We start from the raw sequence: 22,850 nt of genomic DNA on the forward strand, positions 1-22,850 counted from the left end.
GTTTGCAACGAGCCAGGCGGCCCAAACTGTTGCATATACCCTAACTCTGCATGCAATAAACGCAAGAGAAGTGACACAATTTCCCTAGTTAATATTGCCTGCTAACATGAATTTCTTTTAACTAAATATGCAGGTTTAAAAAAAATATACTTCTGTGTATTGATTTTAAGAAAGGCATTGATGTTTATGGTTAGGTACATTCGTGCAACGATTGTGCTTTTTTCGCGAATTCGCTTTTGTTAACCTCTATGGGCTAGGTGGGACGCAGGCGTCCCCCCCGTGGTGCACTCCATCAACAGCAGGTGCATTTCAAGAGCGGCAAATTTGAATCCAAATAAATGTCAAAATTCAAATTTTTCAAACATACAACTATTTTACACCCTTTGAAAGATAAACATCTCCTTAATCTAACCACGTTTTACGATTTCAAAAAGGTTTTACGGCGAAAGCATAAATTTAGAGTATGTTAGGACAGTACATTTACAAGAGTTGTGTGTAATGTTTTGTCAAGTCAAAGACAGGGTCACCAAAACCATAAAACCAGCTAAAATGATGCACTAACCTTTTACAATCTCCATCAGATGACACTCCTAGGACATTATGTTAGACAATGCATGCATTTTTAGTTCTATCAAGTTCATATTTATATCCAAAAACAGCGTTTTACTATGGCATTGATGTTGAGGAAATCGTTTCCCTCCAATAACCGGCAGTCAAGTCAGCATCACAAATTAAATAATTAAAATTAGAAAACATTGGTAAAATATTATATTGTCATTTAAAGAATTATAGATTTACATCTCTTGAACGCAATCAACTTGCCAGATTTAAAAATAACCTTACTGGGAAATCACACTTTGCAATAATCTGAGCACTGCGCCCAGAAAAATACGCGTTGCGATACAGACTAGTCGTCATGTTGGGGAGATCTAAAATCGAAAATACTATGTAAATAATCCATTACCTTTGATTCTCTTCATCAGATGTCACTTCCAGGTATCACAGGTCCATAACGAATGTAGTTTTGTTCAAAAAAGCTCATCATTTATGTCCAAAAATCTCCGTCTTGTTAGCACATGATCTAAGCCCGCCGGACTTCACTTCATGAACGAGGGGAAAAAATATATTTACGTTCGTTCAAACATGTCAAACGTTGTATAGCATAAATCATTAGGGCCTTTTTTAACCAGAACATGAATAATATTCAAGGTGGACGAATGCATACTCTTTTATAACGTATTGGAACGAGGGTACCCAACATGAACTCGCGCGCCAGGTGTCTAATGGGCTATCATCGTTCCATGGCTCTTGTTCGGTCAGATCTCCCTCCAGAAGACTCAAAACACTTTGTAAAGGCTGGTGACATCTAGTGGAAGCAATAGGAAGTGCCAAAATATTCCTCAGCCCCTGTGTTTTTCAATGGCATAGGTTTAAAGGTAATACAACACATCAGGTATCCACTTCCTGTCAGAAAATGTCTCAGGGTTTTGCCTGCCAAATGAGTTCTGTTATACTCACAGACACCATTCAAACAGTTTTAGAAACTTTAGAGTGTTTTCTATCCATATATAATAAGTATATGCATATTCTAGTTACTGGGTAGGATTAGTAACCAGATTAAATCGGGTACATTTTTTTTATCCAGCCGTGCAAATACTGCCCCCTAGCCCTAACAGGTTAAAACATCACCCGTTTGGCGACGTAGGCTGTGATTTGATGATAAATTAACAGGCACCACGTTGATTATATGCAATGCAGGACAAGGTAGTTAACCTGGTAATATCATCAACCATGTGTAGTTAACTAGTGATTATGTGAAGATTGATTGTTTTTTATAAGGTAAGTTTAATGCTAGCTAGCAACTTACCTTGGCTCCTTGCTGCACTCGTGTAACAGGTGGTCAGCCTGCCACGCATTTTCCTCGTGGAATGCAATGTAATTGGCCATAATCGGCGTCCAAAAATGCCTGTTACCGATTGTTATGAAAACTTGAAATCGACCCTAATTAATCGGCCATGCCGATAGTAACAACACCTGCACAGGATCGGTACATCCAAACATCACACCTGTGGGACAGGTACAGGATGGCAACAACAACTGTTCGCAATAGACTGAGAGAGGCTGGACTGAGGGCTTGTCGGCCTGTTATAAGGCAGGTCCTCACCAGACATCACCGGCAACAATGTCGCCTATGGGCACAAACCCACCGTTGCTGGACCAGACAGGACTGGTAAAAAGTGCTCTTCACTGACGAGTCGCGGTTTTGTCTCACCAGGGGTGATGGTCGGATTTGCGTTTATTGTCAAAGGAATGAGCGTTACACCAAGGCCTGTACTCTGGAGCGGGATCGATTTGGAGGTGGAGGGTCCGTCATGGTCTGGGGTGGTGTGTCACAGCATCATCGGACTAAACTTGTTGTCATTTCAGGCAATCTCAACGCTGTGAGTTACAGGGAAGACATGCTCCTCATGTGGTACCCTTCCTGCAGGCTCATCCTGACATGACCCTCCAGCATGACAATGCCACCAGCCATACTGCTCGTTCTGTGCGTGACAGGAATGTCAGTGTTCTGCCATGGCCAGCGAAGAGCCCGGATCTCAATCCCATTGAGCACGTCTGGGACCTGTTGGATGGGAGGGTGAGGGCTAAGGCCATTCCCCCCAGAAATGTCCGGGAACTTGCAGGTGCCTTGGTGGATGAGTGGGGTAATATCTCACGGCAAGAACTGGCAAATCTGGTGCAGTCCATGAGGAGGAGATGCACTGCAGTATTTAATGCAGCTGGTGGCCACACCAAATGCTGACTGTTACTTTTGATTTTGACCCCCTCTTTGTTCAGGGACACATTTTCTGTCAGTCACATGTCTGTGGAACTTGTTCAGTTTATGTCTCAGTTGTTGAATCGTGTTATGTTCATACAAATATTTACACATGTTAAGTATTCTGAAAGTAAACACAGTTGACAGTGAGAGGACGTTTCTTATTTTGAGTTTAGTTATGTCTTAGAAATAAGTTTTGAAAACTGAAGTTGAAACTTTAACATGTTTTCAGAGATTTTCCATCGTAGACTTGAACTTTTTGAGTTCATTTCTTTGGTCCCTCCCTCAGTACTCTGTGGGCTTGGTTGAAGTCCAGAAGCAGTGATTGCCCATTATAGATAAACTAACAGGGTTTGGTTTGAACTGCAAGCAGGTAGGGCTGATACTGGGCTCGGCTCTCTGATACTCATCTGTCTCTCGTCTGTACTCTCTCCATCTCTCTCTCCCCTGTCACTCTTTCACTCCTTCGTTCTGGTCCAAAGGCTCTCCTCTTCAATCTAGCACTTCAGTGGCAGTAGGCGCGATGCAATCTGCAAAAAGTGCTATCAGAGAAATCAGGGAGGTGATAATAGTGACAGTGTGTGTCTGATTGTCCTGCTCTGATGTGTGTGTGTGTGTGTGTGTGTGTGTGTGTGTGTGTGTGTGTGTGTGTGTGTGTGTGTGTGTGTGTGTGTGTGTGTGTGTGTGTGTGTGTGTGTGTGTGTGTGTGTGTGTGTGTGTATCCATCTCTCTGAACAGTCTTCCTTTATTGGGATCAACTCTCACTCCAAACTCCTCTGAACAAAGTTTGATACCACTTTCAAAAAATTGCTTATAAAAATACATGCTGTCTCCTTAACATTACATAGTACCAGGCAAAAGTTTGGACACACCTACCTTTTCTTTATTTTTTACTATGTTCTATGTTGCATTGTAGGCTACCCAATTGGCTTCAAAAGAGCACGCACTAGAGAGGAGTGGAATATGAGCTGGTATATTATATAATTATAACCATCACTCTCGACTAAAGCTCTCTCTCTCTCTCTCTCTCTCTCTCTGCACTGTCTTTGACTTTGAAGTGTCTTTGTCTGGCTGAGTTAGTGTGGAATTTATTAGTTATGTCAACTCTTAATCACCCAGTGGGCTACATTAAAACCTCTCATGGCAAGTGAAACGAGAGGGCGGAGAGGAGGGATAGTTGGCCTTTAAACAGCACTGCTATCAAAGGAGAGGGGGCGTCGAGAGTCGTCGTAATGCTAGACTATTAGTCATAAATCTATAAAACTGCCAACAATTTCATCTATAGCTTATTACTGCTAATTATTGTAACCGTTGACACCGTTAAATGGTTAAGAGACGGATTTGGTAATGAAGTGTGAAGAGTGCTCTCTGACTGGTAAGGAAAGTCCCCACTCATCACTAGTGGGTGAGTGTGTGGTTGTCTGGAACGTCAGAGCGTGGCCAGTTAGCAGCAGAGCAGTGCAGAGTTATAGGCTAGGATGCTCCGCTCCTTGCGCTCATTCCCCAGCTCTCCCATGACTCGGAGAAAGGGGCAACTCTTAGCTGTTTCTTCCCACGCTCCAAGAACCTACACTCCAACAGTCACGTCCCCACTTTGCACTTCTACAGTGCCGTAGTTTACAGTGATCTGTGGCTCAGTGTAGACAGCTTTATAGCTTCCTGGTTGGACTGGAGAGGAGCTCTGCTGTTTGTTTGTCAGTGGTAATGTTACCCAGGAGCTGTACAGACACTAATGGGACAACTCATCACACACACACACACACACACACACACACACACACACCACACACACACACACACACACACACACACACACACACACACAAAGTGAATTGCGGGACGTTTCTTTAACCCCAGTGGACCATGGGAAGTGTGGCTTGGTATGTTATGGTTGAGGGGGTTTGTTTTACAGCCTCTGGTCTGTCTGTGTGCAAGTGTTTAACAGGCTGTGGTCTGGTGTCAACCCAGCACTCAGTTGATACTAGACAAAGCCACTTAGGAGAGTTATGTGACTGTCTCTGTCTAAAATATGTAATCTCCTCCCTCTTTTGACCCCCAGAGGGTACTTAATTTACACTTGTTTACATCCAAGATAAAATACTGCTGAGGGCTTTATGGTTTAGAAAACACTCAGAAACATAGCTCAAGATAGAGACTTGTAAACACTGATAGACATAGCTGATAAAATACTAATGGCTTTATAGCTAAGAATACACCCAAAACAACCCAGGATCAACAACCATTATCTCTTAGCTAAAGTGAACTATTGTTGTTTATTAACCCTTTTTGACATGTTTGTATTTAAGTAGATTTATGTCCATAGGGGAATGAATGTACATTCCTTCTTGACACATTTATTTGATTTACTTTTATGTTTATGTTTTGTGCGTGCCATACCACACCAGCGCTATTGCGATAGCAGCAAATATATTCAGCCGTCACTGAATTTAAATGAAAAAATAAATACTAAATAAATCATTCTAGTCTGATTCACACCAGAGGATAAAACAAAGCCATGGCCTTGTGTCTGTCTATCCTCCCTTCATGTCTATGACTGTGTCCCAAATATCACCATATTCTCTATTAAGTGCACTACTTTCTACCAGGGCCTATAGGGCTCTGGGCAAAATTAGTGCACTAAATAGGGAATATTGTGCCATTTGGGATGAATCCTATGATAAAAGATTAGGCGCTATCATTAGCAATGTCACCAAGTCCTCTGTACGAGTAGGGCTGATGTTTTTCAACCCCCTAATTCAAAGACTGACTACAAAGCACAAGGCTTTTCATGTTGCAGTGCTTTGTGAATGCAAACGAAGAGCTGATAAAATCCATATGTTTTGATGTCATTCCCCATGGTTTGTCACACACACACACACACACACACACACACACACACACACACACACACACACACACACACACACACACACACACACACACACACACACACACACACACACACACACACACACACACACTTACCCCAACCACCCACACAGTTGACTGTCCACAGTAACACAATGTACTACACTGTCAAATCCACTTCATGTCAGTGACACATACTGTACTGTAACCTTTGACTTGTTGTAGTTGTTGTAAAATGTCTTCTTTGTTTGTTTCCCTCTCCATGAACATCTTAACTAGGGATTACAGTTCTCAGACCTTTCATTAGAACCACAATGAGTCGTGATTAGATTGTTCCAACCGCCATCTTATTTCCCATCTGGATGTGTTCTAATCGGCCCTGTAGGAAATCAGCCTCCTGCTGACAACTGGCCTCTCTCTCTCTCTCTCTCTCTCTCTCTCTCTCTCTCTCTCTCTCTCTCTCTCCTCTCTCTCTCTCTCTCTCTCAACACACACACACATAAATCCTTCTGCTTGTTTGCCTCTCATCCTAAGCCAATATAGTGGGCTGAAAACCCCATTAAAATGACTTATTAGCCTTTAAGTTGTCTCAGACATGAATAGAAATGGGTTCCATTTGCATGTTGTGTGGTGTGTGCTTCAACTTCAGACAGGGGACCTCTTTTTTCTCTCTCTCTCTGTCTCTCTCTCTCTCTCTCTCTGTGAAGGATAGGCTGCGGTGGTGTAGTAAAGTGCACTAATTTGTCAGATGTGAGAGGTGCTCAGGTGATGGGGCACTCAACCCCAATGAGGTGCACCCCACTATTTACATTCGGGGCGTGGAAGGGTCACAGCCAGCTCAAGGGCAATGAGGTTCCTCAATAGGCTGTTCTCCTGAGGGATCAGCTTTAGCAGATTTGTGTCTCTTGTCTCATGACGCTCTTCATCCTCCTCCTGTTTTTGTCTTCTTCCTCTGCTCCCTTTTTCTCCCTCATTGAGTTCCAGTGGGATTGAAGTACCTGTGAAGTTGTTTTTTACAGGGGGCTTCAAAGAGGGATAGAGGTAGGTAGCGAGAGAAAAGTCAGAGTGGAGAGATGGAAATAAAGACAGTAAACAGAAAGAAAGAAAGAAAGAAAGAAAGAAAGAAAGAAAGAAAGAAAGAAAGAAAGAAAGAAAGAGAAAAAGAAAGAAAGAAGTTGATTTAGACATACAGTACGCTATTGGGAGGGATGAGACAAAGCTGCAGTATTTGAGAGTACATTTGAGCATGATTTACGTGGCTTGAAAGTTTTAAATTAGAGAGTTGTTATCTTGGCTTGGTACTCATTAGTTACCCTGAGTTGTTATTTTGGCTTGGCCTTACTGCTGCTGCTAGGCTACATGCTTTTGGCTGCTCCATCCACTCTGCAGAAGAGCTGAGTCCTGCTTATCATCAACCCTATAGACAGATCTGCAGAGATACAGTCAGCCCCATAGAGCTGTGTGGAAAACTAGACTAACATGCCAGTTACAGAGTTGCTTTTTTTGGCCAGGAATCAGGCGTTTGATCTTGAGAAAACAGCTTCATATAATCTGTTAGTGTTGTTATGTTTCTCGTCCAGGCCCATATGTAAGCCTCCACACATAGGCTCTCTGGGCAATCTGGACATTAAGGGCTAATTGATTTGACAATGTGCAGGGCTGTAATGAACAGAGTTCCCTGTGTAAGGAGTTTAGCCAAATATTTACAAACCGCACGTCACTCAGTTGGCTTTGAAGGGATTTGTGGAATGCATGAACATAGAGGCCCATGCAGCTCATAAAAAAGTATTATGTATGTGTTGTGTTGTAATTGAGTCATATTGTGGTCAGTTCTTTAAAGCTGGAATCCTTAATGGTGAAACTGCCATGTCCGTTTGCAATATTACTACAACCATACTGCAAACAACAAACACAGTTTTTTTTACCATGTTGCACGACACTCCTTAACAAAATAAAAACAATATCAACTGCGGATTCCATCTTTAAAAATGTATTTTAAAGTATTTTTTATGTACTTTTTACCCCTTTTTCTCCCCAATTTTGTGATATCCAATTGGTAGTTGCAGTCTTGTCCCATCGCTACAACGCCAGTGCGGACTTGGGAGAGGCGAGGGTCGAGAGCCATGCGTCCTCCGAAAAACATACACACAAAGCCACATTTCTGTCTTGACAACTGCTCGCTTAACCCGGAAGCCAGCCGCACCAATGTGTCGGAAGAGACACAGTTCAGCTAGCACCGAAGCCAGCTTGCACACGCCCGACCGCCACAAGGAGTCGCTAGAGCGCGATGGGACAAGGACATCCCAGGCGGCCAAACCTTCCCCTAACCCGGACGACGCTAGGCCGATTGTGCGCTGCCTCATGGGTCTCCCGTTCGCGGCCATCTGCGACACAACCTGGGATCAAACCCGGATCTGTAGTGACGCTTCTAGCACTGATCAGTGCCTTAGACCGCTGCGCCACTCGGGTGGCCCACAGATTACATCTTTAATAAACTCAATGTTTGGCAGAGGGACCGTGAGAATGACTACCAAACAGAACAAACACACAAACGAGCCAGTGACTCACAGCAGAGTCTCTGCCATTACATGTTACTAGATCTGTTTGTGCTGAATAAACAATGACCAAAGGAGTTCAGACTATCTCTACATTGCCTTGTGTTGATGACTCATAGTCCCAAATCAAATGTTCCTCTCTGGGTACCGGATGCATCCTTTCATATCCAGGTGGGACATCTCCAACATTGGACAGAGGATCTAATATTTAACCACACGAAACCCGTCAAGGCCTAGCCTTGATGTGTCAAGTAAAAACCTCATGCATTCTTCTATCGCACGGCGTGACGGATCGAGGTGATGTCTATATCCAAAACATAATTTCCAGGGATCATAATAACATCTGGTTCTTTTGATTCAAGACTTATTTTTCCTGCATACATTCCTCAAACCATAGCATATCCCCTATAGTGCTGCTGACCCTAGTGGTTTCTTGGCTTTGGCTCTCTGCTCTTTCTCTCTTTCTCTCTTTCTTTGTCACCTGTTGTGAAGTCTTTTATGATCCGTCTTGTCCTCTTCACTATCTTCATCCTTCAATCTCCCCATCTCCCCATCAATCTCTGATCTCTGTTTCACATGCGTGGTGTGTGTGCGTGTGAGGAGCTGTAAGATTAGCATGTTTGCACATCCTGGGTTGGAGGCGGTCCACGTGGCTCCATATAGATAGCTTTAATCAGCCGCGAAGCAGACAGTTCAATAGACAGTTTAGTCCTCAGTGAAAAGACCCCCTATCATCTTAGGCCTCTCAGAAAGACCGGCTTGCATTACAAACACCCTATTCCATATATAGTGCACTACTTTTGACCAGAGCCCTGTGGGCCCTGCTCAAAAGTAGTGCACTAAATAGAGTATAGATAATAGGGTGCCATTTGGGGTGCAGAGCCCTATCATCTGCTCAAGATTAATGGAAACACATTTCTTTGATTATTTTCTTTCCCCTCCCAGTAAATATATGGTTGGTCACAAAGCAGAGAGAAATTAGTTTTGAATTTGCTATTCTGTTGTCCTTCTGGAAAGCGGTGCTTTTTTCCCCCAGATTTGTTACGGTAGCTCAGTGTGAAAAGAAATATTGCAGTCTTTTTTGGTAATGTCTGTGATATTTGTGTGTGCTGTCTGGCTCTACATTGGTGCAATAACAAATAGGTCTGGAAGGTGCCTGCATTGGTACTTAGAAATTACTGTCTTTGCCAGGGGTGGTAAAACTGATACATGGGCAACCATATAGTTTTCCCGTCTTGCTAGCTCGCTTGCTAACACATGGGTCAACTTGAACTTGGTGTGCTAATGCTAACCCAGCAAGCATTTCCACATGTGTGCCCAATGTGGGCTTAAACATTGGACCCATGTAGGCTGCTCAAATTGGGCTGGATGCGCCTTTGCTCATTGTGTCCACATTGGCCCCAAGGCTGGTGGGCCCAAGGCTGGTGGGCCCAAGGCTGGTGGCCCCAAGGCTGGTGGCCCCAAGGCTGGTGGGCCCAAGGCTGGTGGCCCCAAGGCAGCCCTCACTTTGCCTGAACCTGAAATAAGACCACCCTGTTGGATTGTCAGCCTGTTACATTGTATCAAAAAGACATCATATATATACAGTATTATTACCAGAGAAGCTTAGCGCTTCTCATGCCACGTGAATGTATTTAACTTTGTATCAGAGAAACAACAACAGGTAAAATACAGAATTTTAATAATAAAAAAAAAAATAAATATGTAAAAAAATTTTTTTTACAATTAATCAATGGTTACATGATGAATGATGATAATGGCATATGATCGATACAGGAGAAAATGATGAATTCAATAGGTTGTTTACCAGCAAATGGTTAGAGGATGATATTCTCAATTTGGAGAGAGCAACATTTAAACCCTCAAGACTAGACTTAACAGGTCCCGTGGGTGCGAAAGAGTATGGTCTGTGAATTGTGAATGGAGGAAGTAACTTAAAATTGGCAAGTAGTAGTCCAGTTCTAATGTTGAAGTTATTACTTAACATTAACCTAAAGAGCTACACATTACACATCATGGTAATACAAGAGAGACAAGACATTTAGCTGTATAGTCCAACACAGGTTAGCGGACACCAACCCAACATGGGTCAGCACACACCATGCCCTTCATGTAATACATGAAATAGGGGTCAGATGACGGTGCGGCCTCGCTAACTGACGGTGCGGCCTTGCTAACTGACGGTGCGGCCTCGCTAACTGACGGTGCGGCCTCGCTAACAGACAGTGCGGCCTCGCTAACTAACTGACGGTGCGGCCTCGCTAACTGACGGTGCGGCCTCGCTAACAGACTTTGCGGCCTCGCTAACTGACGGTGCGGCCTCGCTAACTGACGGTGAGTCGGTCTCACGCAAGCTCAGAGATTGGAGTCCTGGGAGGCTGGTCAAGCCTGGCACTTAAAAAGGGACTATTTCTGGCCAGTGTGGTCAACCAGGGTTCCTGGTCTAAAGTGGGTTGATAGTCCCCTGTCCAGCAAAAGGTGGTTGTGCTGGTGTGATTTGAGGGTCCATTCCTACTACTATAATATTCTATCTGAAGAAAGACGATTCTGAGATAATTATCTTTAAAGTTCTGAACCCTCATTGGTTTGAATGGTGTCAGCAATTTTTATTTTGTATATATATTTTTTTACTTAACATGAATTGGGGTATTTGCAAACCACGCCCCAAGATATTCTGAGCCCCCACCTCTACATTATGAAGCAGATGGGCTTGGTGTGGGCTGACCTGTGCTAGGCTTGGTGTGGGCTGACCTGTGCTAGGCTTGGTGTGGGCTGACCTGTGCTAGGCTTGGTGTGGGCTAGCCTGTGCTAGGCTTGGTGTGGGCTGACCCGTGTTGGGCTAGTGTCTGCTAACCTGTGTTGGATTGTGTAGGCTAGCCCGCGTTGGGCTGATGTGGGATTGGTGTGGGCTAGCCCGTGCTGGGCTGATGTGGGATTGGTTTGTGCTATCCTGTGCTAGGCTTGGTGTGGGCTGACCTGTGCTAGGCTTGGTGTGGGCTGACCTGTGCTAGGCTTGGTGTGGGCTGACCTGTGCTAGGCTTGGTGTGGGCTGACCTGTGCTAGGCTTGGTGTGGGCTAGCCTGTGCTAGGCTTGGTGTGGGCTGACCTGTGCTAGGCTTGGTGTGGGCTGACCTGTGCTAGGCTTGGTGTGGGCTAGCCTGTGCTAGGCTTGGTGTGGGCTGACCCGTGTTGGGCTAGTGTCTGCTAACCTGTGTTGGATTGTGTAGGCTAGCCCGCGTTGGGCTGATGGGGATTGGTGTGGGCTAGCCCGTGCTGGGCTGATGTGGGATTGGTTTGTGCTATCCTGTGCTGGGCTGATGGGGATTGGTTTGTGCTATCCTGTGCTGGGCTGATGTGGGATTGGTTTGTGCTAGCCTGTGCTGGGCTGATGTGGGATTGGTGTGGGCTAGCCTGTGCTGGGCTGATGTGGGATTGGTTTGTGCTATCCTGTGCTGGGCTGATGTGGGATTGGTGTGGGCTAGCCTGTGCTGGGCTGATGTGGGATTGGTGTGGGCTAGCCCGTGCTGGGCTGATGTGGGATTGGTGTGGGCTAGCCTGTGTGGGCTAGCCTGTGCTGGGCTAGCCCACATTTGGCTGGTGTGGGCTTGGTATGAGTGTTGTGAGGGCTGTTTCTTTTGTGTTGTATGATTACTGACCCCTGGCCTAGTAGTTCCTGTGTTAGAGAGATGTAGTGGAATTTATGAATGACACTGCATCACATGGCGCACTGACTGTTTCCCTAGGCCTACAGCTCAAGACCACTACTAACGGAAAAATAGCATTATAGCAATAGCATTTCAGCCCTGCAGATCTGTTTGCTTTGTTGATTAGCAACTCTGAGGAGCGAGGAGCAAATTCCTGTCTACTTCGGCTTAGTTTTGTCTGGTCTGGTCGGGAGGTTGGTTGGAGGCTGGGGGGTGTTTTTGTTGGGTGTCACGTACACACGTTTCTCTCCAGGGTTTTCCTCCCTTTGTTCCAAATGACGACCCAGATGAGTCACGTTTAATTTGGGAAGGGGGATCTAAGTTCCCTCCTCACCGTTTTCTTCCAACGTCTGGGGAGCTCCTTGAGAGCAACTGCAGCAACAGAGATATCAGAGGGAGAGAGGACAGCTCCTTAGTTTGTTGTTGTTGTGTCTGGTCATCTGTGTATGTCTGCTTGGTGGACCCATCCAAGGGCTTGAGAGAGTTCTCTCTCTCAGTAAATCATTTGGCTTGCTTCTCTGTCAGGACGGTAAAGATTCTCTCTCTGTCGGATGGGATTTATTTTGAGTGCTACAGCTTACTGATCTTGAGTCAATCACACTATTCCCATTTGTTTCTTTTCAGAGCCTTTACATCATTGGGAAAGTCCTCTCTCCTAAGTGGTTGTCCATTTCATCTTCCACTCTTTCTGTAGGGTCAAAGGCTGCTGGTTATTCATGGTCAATATTTTGTGAAAATCTGTCTTTTTGACTTTACATCAGATTAGAGACTAAATATTGGTCAGCCCTTGGGCATGAGAGCCATAATGTTCTATTTAAAACCTCCATTCTTCACTCCCTGTCTCTAGCCTGAGTTGGTTCCCACTACTCTAGGGCTGCGTCCCAAATGGCACCCTATTCCCTATATAGGGAAAGACACACACTCTGCTCAAAAGCAGTGTACTATATAGGGAATAAGGTGCTATTTGGGACTGAGCCTGGAAGTCCATCTCAGTCCCCTGTGGTGGCCCCTCTGTGCCCCAGTGGCAGATGTGAATTCAGGTCACACTGATATATTCGGCAGAGGTCCCCTCTCCTCTCACTAGGGACATCAATATGGACTATGTGGCTAGGAGACTGGGGTATTTAAATAAGCATGCTGCCTGCCTGACATATTTTATTCATTGCTTCAAATAATTCAAACTTCTCAATTCTCTTTGCCAAAAACAGAAGGGTTTTTGAGAGGCACAAGACAATGTTCAGTCACACTGAGTCACGTTAGAATTCCGCAGTCAATGATGAGCAGCACAGCATCTGAAGAGTGCGATAGAAATAAAGAACGAGAGAAAGAGAGAGAGTGACAGAGAGAGGGAGTGCGAAAAGAAAGAGAGAGAGAGAACGAAAGCGGTAGAGCGAAAGAGAGGGAGAGAGAGAGAGGGGTTCTAGGAGGGGCCACAAGAAAATGTCTCCTCACCTGCCTGATAGCCATCCAATCTTCCCTGTCCACTGTCCTCTTCATAACCTTATCAGTATTCCCATGCATTAGCTCCCACCTATCTCCATTACACTGCATTGGCAGCCAGTCAGGGCCACTCGAACTCTGGCAGGTATCTACGGTGGCAGGACACTAAGGACACACTGTACTCCCTGCCATTTAAATGATTGGAAACTTCCAAGTAATACATTAAAGCTCTGGCTCCACAAGATAAAGTTGATTGTGCCATGCTATGTTATTAGAGCAGGTTGAGAGAGGTAGCAAACGCAAGGTTTCTAGAGAGACGGAAGGGGATGGAGGCGGTGTCCTTTACTCACCTTGGTGATAACTGGGCAATTTAATTGACAGCAAAAAATGATAAATCTAACTAGATAAACCTAAAGCTTTATTTGTGTAAGGCTTTGTGTGTGTTACGCACACTGCACATCATTAGGAGTTGATTTATTTATGTTTAATTGCACTTTTGTCCCCGCTAGCTACAGGGAGAGGATTAGTCAAGTAAATATTAGTATTAGTGTTTTCCTCCAGACAGAGAGAGAGAGAGAGAGAGAGATGAGGGTTATCCCCATGAGATCTGACCTCTAGAGAGACAGAGAGAGAGAGATGGGGGTTATCCCCATGAGAAGCGACCTCTCTGTGATGCATGCTGGTCTACAAAGTCCTGTCGGCCCTAGGCTGCTCCTAATCCCTTCACTGTAGGGCCAGATTACACCTTCATCTTGTTAGGGGCCCTCAGAGGCCCTGTGTGTGTCTTTGTGCGTGTGCGTGCGCCACCCCAGTGAATCCGAGATCGATGCCTGGTTCGTCTTAAGTGGTCCTCGTGGTTATTTAACGTGGGACCATCCCGTTTTCTATCCTACATCACTAATCCAATCAGAAATGATTTTATTGACATGTCGTATCATATTAGTAAAGGGCGCTGGAGAGACCTGTGATAAAATGCCCTCCAAAAACACACAGGGACGCCCCACTCAATATTACCTACAATCCTCCACTGGTCCCACGTTAGAGTATGTTGGTATGGATGTGTGTGAAGCTGTGTGTGAAGCTGTGTGTGTGTGTGTGTGTGTGTGTGTGTGTGTGTGTGTGTGTGTGTGTGTGTGTGTGTGTGTGTGTGTGTGTGTGTGTGTGTGTGTGTGTGTGTGTGTGTGTGTGTGTGTGTGTGTGTGTGTGTTAACGTTTCTGAAACGATGAGATTGCTGACTGTCTTCATATCAGTTTGCCATCAATGACGTCTCTCTAACTTTCTCATAACAAGCTCAAATCATCATATCTCATTTCAGGGACGGCCTGTAAAGCCTCACAGCACTTGTGTTGTCTGCCTGGGAGTGATGTCAGAAGTTTAGGAGTGGTTGGGATGACTTATGTAACACTGCCCCAGACCCGCAGTCAGTGGTTCAGCTGGAAGCCATGATGAGTTGACATTAAGATGGATGTTGTCATCATTTGTGGAAGAGTTAGAAAATTCCCTTGTGGGCAGCGAATTGCTTTTGTTGGGAATGAAAATGACCTTCAAAATAATACCCTGGCGAGGCCTCAGATATGAATCCATGACAAAGCCTTCACATAAACACAGTAAAGCCACAAGTTACAGTAGTGGAACATATGGTTTTCGATGTGCTCTGAAGGGTTTGGTGAATGAAATAAGTGAGTGGCTCTGTAAGAACAGGACCTGTTCAGCCTGTGTGCTCAGAGCTACCTGGTTGAACCCGGCAATATACCCTCTTGATTTCTTATTTGTTCATGTGAGGCTGCTTAAAATGGAATAAAGAGAGGGAGATATGTTTGTCTGCCTCTCCCTCCCCCCCATCCACAGTGATCATACACATCTGGTCAATATTTGAACATTTCCCAACTCCAATCCCTTTCTCCCATGGATTTCAGAGCCACTTTTGGCTCACTCCAGGATGAGAGGAGTGAAAAAAAACCTGAAGGAAGAAAGCCATACTGTATTCAGGGTAGGTTGGTAGGTCCAGCATCGCCCTGCCCTAACCGTCATCTTTGATTATCATTACAGTGTAGATGAAGGCTTTCTAGGTCTGGGTGTTGAACAATATCCCTCTCTACATCCAAGGTCTATTATGGATGTGCTTGTATAATATACAGTATGTCAAAGCTCACTAATATGAGTCCTTGCCACAGCAATTTGTAACATCATTTATTGAGGCCAAGTCCATGCATGCCGATGTCATTTCATCATCGTCTCTCTCGCTCGCTCACTCTCTCATCATCCTCTCTCTCCCCTTCCCTCCCTCTCTCATTTCCTCTCCCCCTCCCTATTTCCTCCAGTCTTGTCTAGGCCTTGTGGTAATAATCATTTAATATAATCCTGGACGGACGTGGAACGGGGGGAATAGGGGTGTGTGTGTGCGCGTGTGTGTGTGTGTGTGGGGGGGGGGTGTTATATAATTACAATCCCTCCGAGGTGGCTCGTCATTCGAACCCTGAACTAGACATGAACTGGCCATTGACAGGGAGGACCGTGTATTAAAAATCATTATTGAATTCCTTGGGCCATAATTTAGGAATAACATAGCTGAGACCCATTTCTCTTTCTGCATGCCTCCTAGTCATCCTGCACACACACACACACACACACACACAGAATCAATCATGCACCTCCCCCTCACACACACACACACACACACACACACACACACACACACACACACACACACACACACACACACACAGAGTGTAGCTATCAGATGGGAGGCAGAACGTGGGCATATGCTGTCTGAGTATCTGTTGAAAGATGACAGGTGGTTGCCCTGGTATTTGCATAATTATGTATGTTGCGAGCAGGACTGTATCAAGCCGTAAACAAATCCATATGGCCTTTGGAGGACCAAAGCACTTCAACCCACAACTACTTACAATTTAAAACCAGGGATGCCAGGTGTAGTGTGCAGTGCCTGGCAAGAATCCTTCTTATGCATGGGAGAGCAATAGAGAGTGGTATTGCAGCATATGCAAAGATATCCTACCCACTTCAACACCCATTTTAAAGTATGAGGGCTACTCTGGCTCGTTGGCCACTCCATGTTTTTATCCCAAATGGCACCATAATCCCTATATAGTGCACTCCTTTTGACTAGAGCTCTATGGGCCTTGATCAAAAGTAGTGCACTAAATAGGGAATATGGTGTCACTTGTGTCCTGTGATCAGTGAGAAGTGTCATATGAGGATTGCGATGAAGATGAAGGAGAGCTTACAGAGAGGAGACCAGGCCTCCCAGTACTGTTCTCTCTCCTCTCTTCACTATAAACTAAAGCTTACAATATTTATTTTTCCTCATCAATCTACACACAATACCCCAAAGTTTTAATTTGACATTTTTTGTTGTTGTGTTAAATACATGTTTAGACCCTTGGCAATGACAATCTAAAGTGAGCTCCTGTTTCCATTGATCATCCTTGAGATGTTTCTACAACTTGTGTCACGGCTGTCTGAAGGATCGACCCAAAATGCAGCGTGTTCGTAGTTCCACATATTTATTTATTCCGTGAAACTAAATGCAATACACTCAATACTTGAAACACAAAAAACAACAAACCGTGACGCAGAGAGGAAAACACACTACTCAAAAGATAATCACCCACAAACACAGGTGGGACAAATATCAACATAAATATGACCTCCAATTAGAGGTAACGAGGATCAGCTGCCTCCAATTGGAGATCAACCCAAACAACACCAACATAGAAATACAAAACTAGAAACTGAACATAGAAATACAAAAACAGACAAACACCCCCTGTCACGCCCTGACCTACTCTACCATAGAAAATAACAACTTACTATGGTCAGGACGTGACAACTTGATTCAGCTGTGGTAAATTCAATTGATTGGACATGATTTGTAAAGGCACACACCTGTCTATATAAGGTTGCACAGTTGACAGTGCGTGTCAGAGCAAAAACCAAACCAAGAGATCGAAGGAATTGTCCGTAGAGCTCCGAGACAGGATTGTGTCGAGGCACAGATCTGGGGAAAGGTACCAAAAAATGTCTGCAGCATTGAAGGTCCCCCAAGAACACTGTGGCCTCCATCATTCTTAAATGGAAGAAGTTTGGGACCACCAAGACTCTTCCTAGAGCTGGCTGCCCGGCCAAACTGAGCAATCGGGGAAGAAGGGTCTTGGTCATGGAGGTGACCAAGAACCCAATGGTCACTCTGACAGAGCTCCGGAGTTCCTCTGTGGAGATGGGAGAACCTTCCAGAAGGACAACCATCTCTGCAGCACTCTACCAATCAGGCCTTTATTGTTGAGTGACCAGACGGAAGCCACTCCACAGTAAAAGGCACATGACAGCCCGCTTGGAGTTTGCCAAAAGGCGCCTAAAGGACTCTCAGACCATGAGAAACAAGATTCTCTGGTCTGATGAAACCAAGATTGTTTGGCCAAACAAGACCTCAGAAAAAAAATTGTAGACCTCCATGAGTCTGGTTCATTCTTGGGAGCAATTTCCAAATGCCTGAAGGTACCACGTTCATCTGTACAAACAACAGTACGCAAGTATAAACAACATGGGACCACGCAGCTGTCATTCCGCTCAGGAAAGAGACGTGTTCTGTGTCCTAGAGATGAACGTACTTTGGTGCAAAAAGTGTGAATCAATCCCAGAACAACAGCAAAGGACCTTGTGGAGATGCTGGAGGAAACAGGTACAAAAGTACCTATATCCACAGTAAAAACGATTCCTATATCAACATAACCTGAAAGGCTGCTCAGCAAACCGCCATAAAAAAGCCAGACTACGGTTTGCAACTGTACATGGGGACAAAGTTCATACTTTTTGGAGAAATGTCCTCTGGTCTGATGAAACAAAAATTACCATCGTTATGTTTGGAGGAAAAAGGGGGAGGCTTGCAAGCCAAAGAACACCATCCCAACCGTGAGGTTGTGCGGGTGCTCTGCTGCAGTAGGGACTGGTGCACTTCACAAAATAGATGGCATCATGAGGCAGGAAAATTATGTGGATATATTGAAGAAACATCTCAAGACATCGGTCAGGAAGTTGAAGCTTGATCGCAAATGGGTCTTCCAAATGGACAGTGACCCCAAGCATACTTCCAAAGTTGTGGCAAAATGGCTTAAGGACAACAAAGTCAAGGTATTGTCTGAAAAACTGAAAAAGTGTGTGCGCGCAATAAGGCCTACAAACCTGACTCAGTTACACCAGCTCTGTCAGGAGGAATGGGCTGAAATTCACCCAACTTATTGTGGGAAGCTTGTGGAAGGCTACCTGAAACGTTTGACCCAAGTTAAACACTTTAAAGGCAATGCTACCAAATACTAATTGAGTGTATGTAAACTTCTGACCCAATGGGAATGTGATGAAAGAAATAAAAGCTGAAATAAATCATTCTCTCTACTATTATTCTGACATTTCACATTCTTAAAATAAAGTGGTGATCCTAACTGACCTAAGACAGGGAATTTTTACTTGGATTAAATGTCAGGAATTGTGAAAAACTGAGTTTAAATGTATTTGGCTAAGATGTATTTAAACTTCTGACTTCAACTGTAGAAACCAGACACATGCTCATTGCTCACATGGAGCGCGTAAATAATGGTTTGAAATAAAACAAAACTTGTTCTCACAAGTGTAGCAGGTTGTGAACTCTGCAAACAACATTTTCACTCCGGGAATGTGAACGGTAAATTGCTGTTATTAGTACATACATTAAAATAGAAATGAATGTAAGCAAATGATAGTGATTAACGCTAAATTGCCTGTTTTACAAACAGTATGCTTCCAACATGGGCTTTCATAAAAGTGCACAGCAGCCAACACTGTGTAGCCTATGCTACTATTCTACTTTGCAAAATAGTAGGGCGTTCATTTTTTTGTCTTGCCTAGGACCGGGCCTGATCAGCGTTGATTTGTCTATAAATGAAGAGAAGTTTCCGTATCAAATTATACCATGCCAGGTTGGAAAGGATTGGCGCTTTGACCATTTGACATAACATTAGTGCATTATAGACCTCAGAGCCAGAACAACCTTGTCTACTGCTGTTGAATAATTAATGATGGTCAGACACATCCAACCTTTTTTAAAAGAAGACCAATATATTTATTGACTGTATAAAAGAAAGTCCACACATCAAAACATTTGTTTTACTGAAGCGTCATAACCTATTGCGCTCTACATCCCCCTGCATAGCTACTCCAGCATCACACGACAGTTGGAAAGAGGAGGAGATGTAGAATGTTTAATAGACAGACTAAGTTAGCAATACTATTGTTTATAATCGTTAGTAAACACTCACGCTATTAAGATAAAGTTCATTAAAAAATAAAGTCAAATCCTAAAATGGATGTAGGTCTATTTAAACGGTTTTGACGGTTATTTTATTTTCATGACGTCCTCATCCATAACCGTCAGTTACACGGTTATTCAATTACCGTCACAGCCCGACACACACTTTTATATGGCTGGCTGCCTGGGATCGGCCTCGGCTTGCAGATACACTAGAGTACATGCCCTGTAGTTGAATTCCATTACAGCTCAGGGACAAGCAGGGAATAGCTCTCTACTATCTGTAGTCACGGGCCACAGCCAAGCTAAACGGCCCACAGTTCAGTCTAATGTTTCATTGGGGCTCAAAAGACCAGGCACTGCAGCTTCACAACCGTTTCCCATGTGTTTTACAGTCACACAATAGCCTGCCCGATAGGTACTGTGTGGGATGTTGTTGGCTGGTATTCTGGTGGAAAATGATACAGTGACAGTCAGCACATAGGCCGTCATTGTAAAGAAGAATTTGTTCTTAACTGACTTGCCTAGTTAAATAAAGGTAACATTTTTTTTTAAATAGACCCTGCAGTGTAGAGACTCGCAGTCAAGGAGTAAGTCAATATTTATGAAGTAGTAACAGCGCTAATGTGTTTTTCAGGTGTACGGTACAATATGTGATATGCTAACCTTTCTCTCTCTGTCTCTCTCTCTCCCTCTCTCTGTCTCTCTCTCTCCTCTCTCTCCTCTTTCTCTCTCTGTCTCTCTCTCCTCTGTCCCTCTCTTTCCCCTTTGTCTCTCGCCGCCTCTCTCTCTCCCGCCTCTCTCTCCCCTCTCTCTCTCGCTGTCTCTGTCTCTTTCTGTCTCTCTCTCTCCCCTCTTCATCTCTCTCTCTCTCCCCTTTTTCTCTCTGTCTCTCTCTCTCCCCCTTTTCTCTCTCTCTGTCTCTCTCTCCTCTCTGTCTCTCTCTTTCCCCTCTGTCTCTCTCTGTCTCTCTCTTTCCCATCGGTCTCTCTCTGTCTCTCTCTTTCCCCTCTGTCTCTCTCCCCTCTTTCTCTATCTTTCTCTCCCCCTTCCTTCCTTCCCTCTCTCTCTTTCTTTCTCTCCTGCTTCCCTCTCTCTCTAGACATGCCTCTCCATGTTCGGCGCAGTAGCGACCCCTCTCTGGCAGGCCTTCCCCTGGGTGACCCACATACAGCACCGGAGGAACCATCCCGTAAGAACCCCACACGATGGTCCACCACGGCAGGCTTTCGCAAGCACAACCACCACCACAGCCACAGCCAAAACACTGGGACCAACAGCCTGGAACGCAAGGTATAGTAACCCAAAACCTAACCCTTATCCTCACAGCCATAGCCAGAACACAGAAGACACAGAACACACAATAGCCTGGTACAGTACAGTGAACTATCCCAACCCCATGACCTAGGTCATGTCCAGTAGGGACAAAAGGTTTTGTAACAGGGAGGTACTACTCATTTACAATGGTGCCCTGACGACAGCAATACAACAAATTCTAAAGGATCAATACAAATAAAATGAACTACAAATTACAGAATCAACACGACAGCTTCAAACTCCACATTTTACATGAAATCCAAACATTTGCAATTCTCATTTAATTCATTCAACATTAAAGTCCTAAACTGCCCTAGAGGCACCCGAGTGTCAAGATGTAGAGAGTTTTGTAGGCTATTCCAAAATGGGAGGCATTCAAACTGAAGGCGGATTTCCCTAGATCGGTACGTACTAGTGGAACCTCAAGAGTTTACCATCCCTGTGAACAGATTTGGTGTGTCATATTTGTTTTAATTTAACAGTGAAGTGAGGTAGGTCGGAAGCTTCTGTAGTAGAGCTTTGTAAACAAAAAGGGAGTAATGAAGTGATCTACAGGATTTAAATGAGGACCAATAAAAAGTGTGTGTTTTTGTTGTCCATTTTGGTACGGTGTGCCCTACTGAACTCGACTCTGGTAGTACCATCCTGCCTGAAATGTCATTCAGCTTCAAGGATACTGGTCATTAACCCCTTAGTTAATCCTTTACCCACCACTTTTAGGAAGCTAACCCCTATTCTTTATTGAAAAGAATGAAGATCACAGCTTTGAGCATATATTCTTTGTTCTAATTTACTTTTGAGGGTCGTCTGATGTGAACCAGAAGTGAATGTGAAAAGCTTATTTTAGGGTTCATCCTCCCTGAAGCTTAAAAAGAACAGCTAGGCCTATTAACTAGATCAAAATGGCTGCCGACAAGCCTTTAGTGCTTTGAAACAACTGATATTCCAAATGAGATGGAGGGAAGAAGGGGAAGATGGAGTGCTCAGAATGTGACACAGCAACCCTCGACATGATTAGAGCGTTGGCTGATAATCCTATTTAAAAGCACTTTAGTTGTCACCGGCGCCATAATCTTACTGCACGCCGCTCGTCGCTTCCGAGAGGCTACGAGGGGAAAACGTAGAGACAGAAAAAATAAATCTGTTATTGTACCTTTCATTTGGTGGCAGAATACAGACTTTTTGGTTTAATATCATAGGCTTAAGCAGATGGAGTCAGTGGCATTGTTTCTAGATATGCCTCTGTCTATTTTCATCTGTTAACGACTTGATGTTAAATACAGTATATTTAGCCCCCTCTGGCTATAAAATATTTCATCTTGGCAGAAAGTTGAATCTAAAATGAAACACACTAACAATACATCAAAACTATTCATAATTTACTGACAAAAAATGTACCATATTTTCAAAGACCACTTGGTTTGTCTACAGCTACTTGATTTGAGCGTCGCACGCCATGTTCCACTCATTATATTTGCCCTGTTTCCTATGACTCCAACAGATGAATCGTCTATTTTTCCTACATCATCTCAATACAGTGATATATAGCCGATGGGACTCTTGATTCATCAAGCTAGCATTGTAAAATCTTGACGTTCCTCAATGACTTTACAATGCATCTGTCAACTCTGCTCCCTCCTTTCCTCTCTCCTCTTAGCTAGCTAGGCCTTTGTGCTTAGCACCGAGCACTAAACGGGTTTAGCAGAGCCAGCAGTAAATATGTGCTCGATGATTTACAGCCTCTCTGGGTTTGTGTTTTCTGTGTCGTTTTATAAGTCGTAAAAAATTCAAGAGTGGACTCCTTTGTCTCATGTCTGCCTGTGTTGTGCTGTGTGAACGGAGCACG

The 22,850-nt window shown here is 44.3% G+C and overlaps 1 protein-coding gene across 2 annotated transcripts in view; it reads left to right on the plus strand.

Moving 5' to 3' along the window:
* Positions 1-22,850, plus strand: part of LOC106578541 (partitioning defective 3 homolog) — a 568,924-nt gene that overhangs the window by 198,477 nt on the left and 347,597 nt on the right. For both annotated transcript variants that reach the window (XM_014157480.3, XM_014157481.3), the window contains exon 4: positions 20,790-20,980. In XM_014157480.3, the coding sequence (XP_014012955.1) occupies positions 20,790-20,980 (191 nt within the window). The remainder of the gene's footprint in view (positions 1-20,789; positions 20,981-22,850) is intronic.

Source organism: Salmo salar, chromosome 19 (genome assembly GCF_965601325.2).
Source record: "Salmo salar chromosome 19, fSalSal1, whole genome shotgun sequence".
NCBI classification, from domain to species: domain Eukaryota; kingdom Metazoa; phylum Chordata; class Actinopteri; order Salmoniformes; family Salmonidae; genus Salmo; species Salmo salar.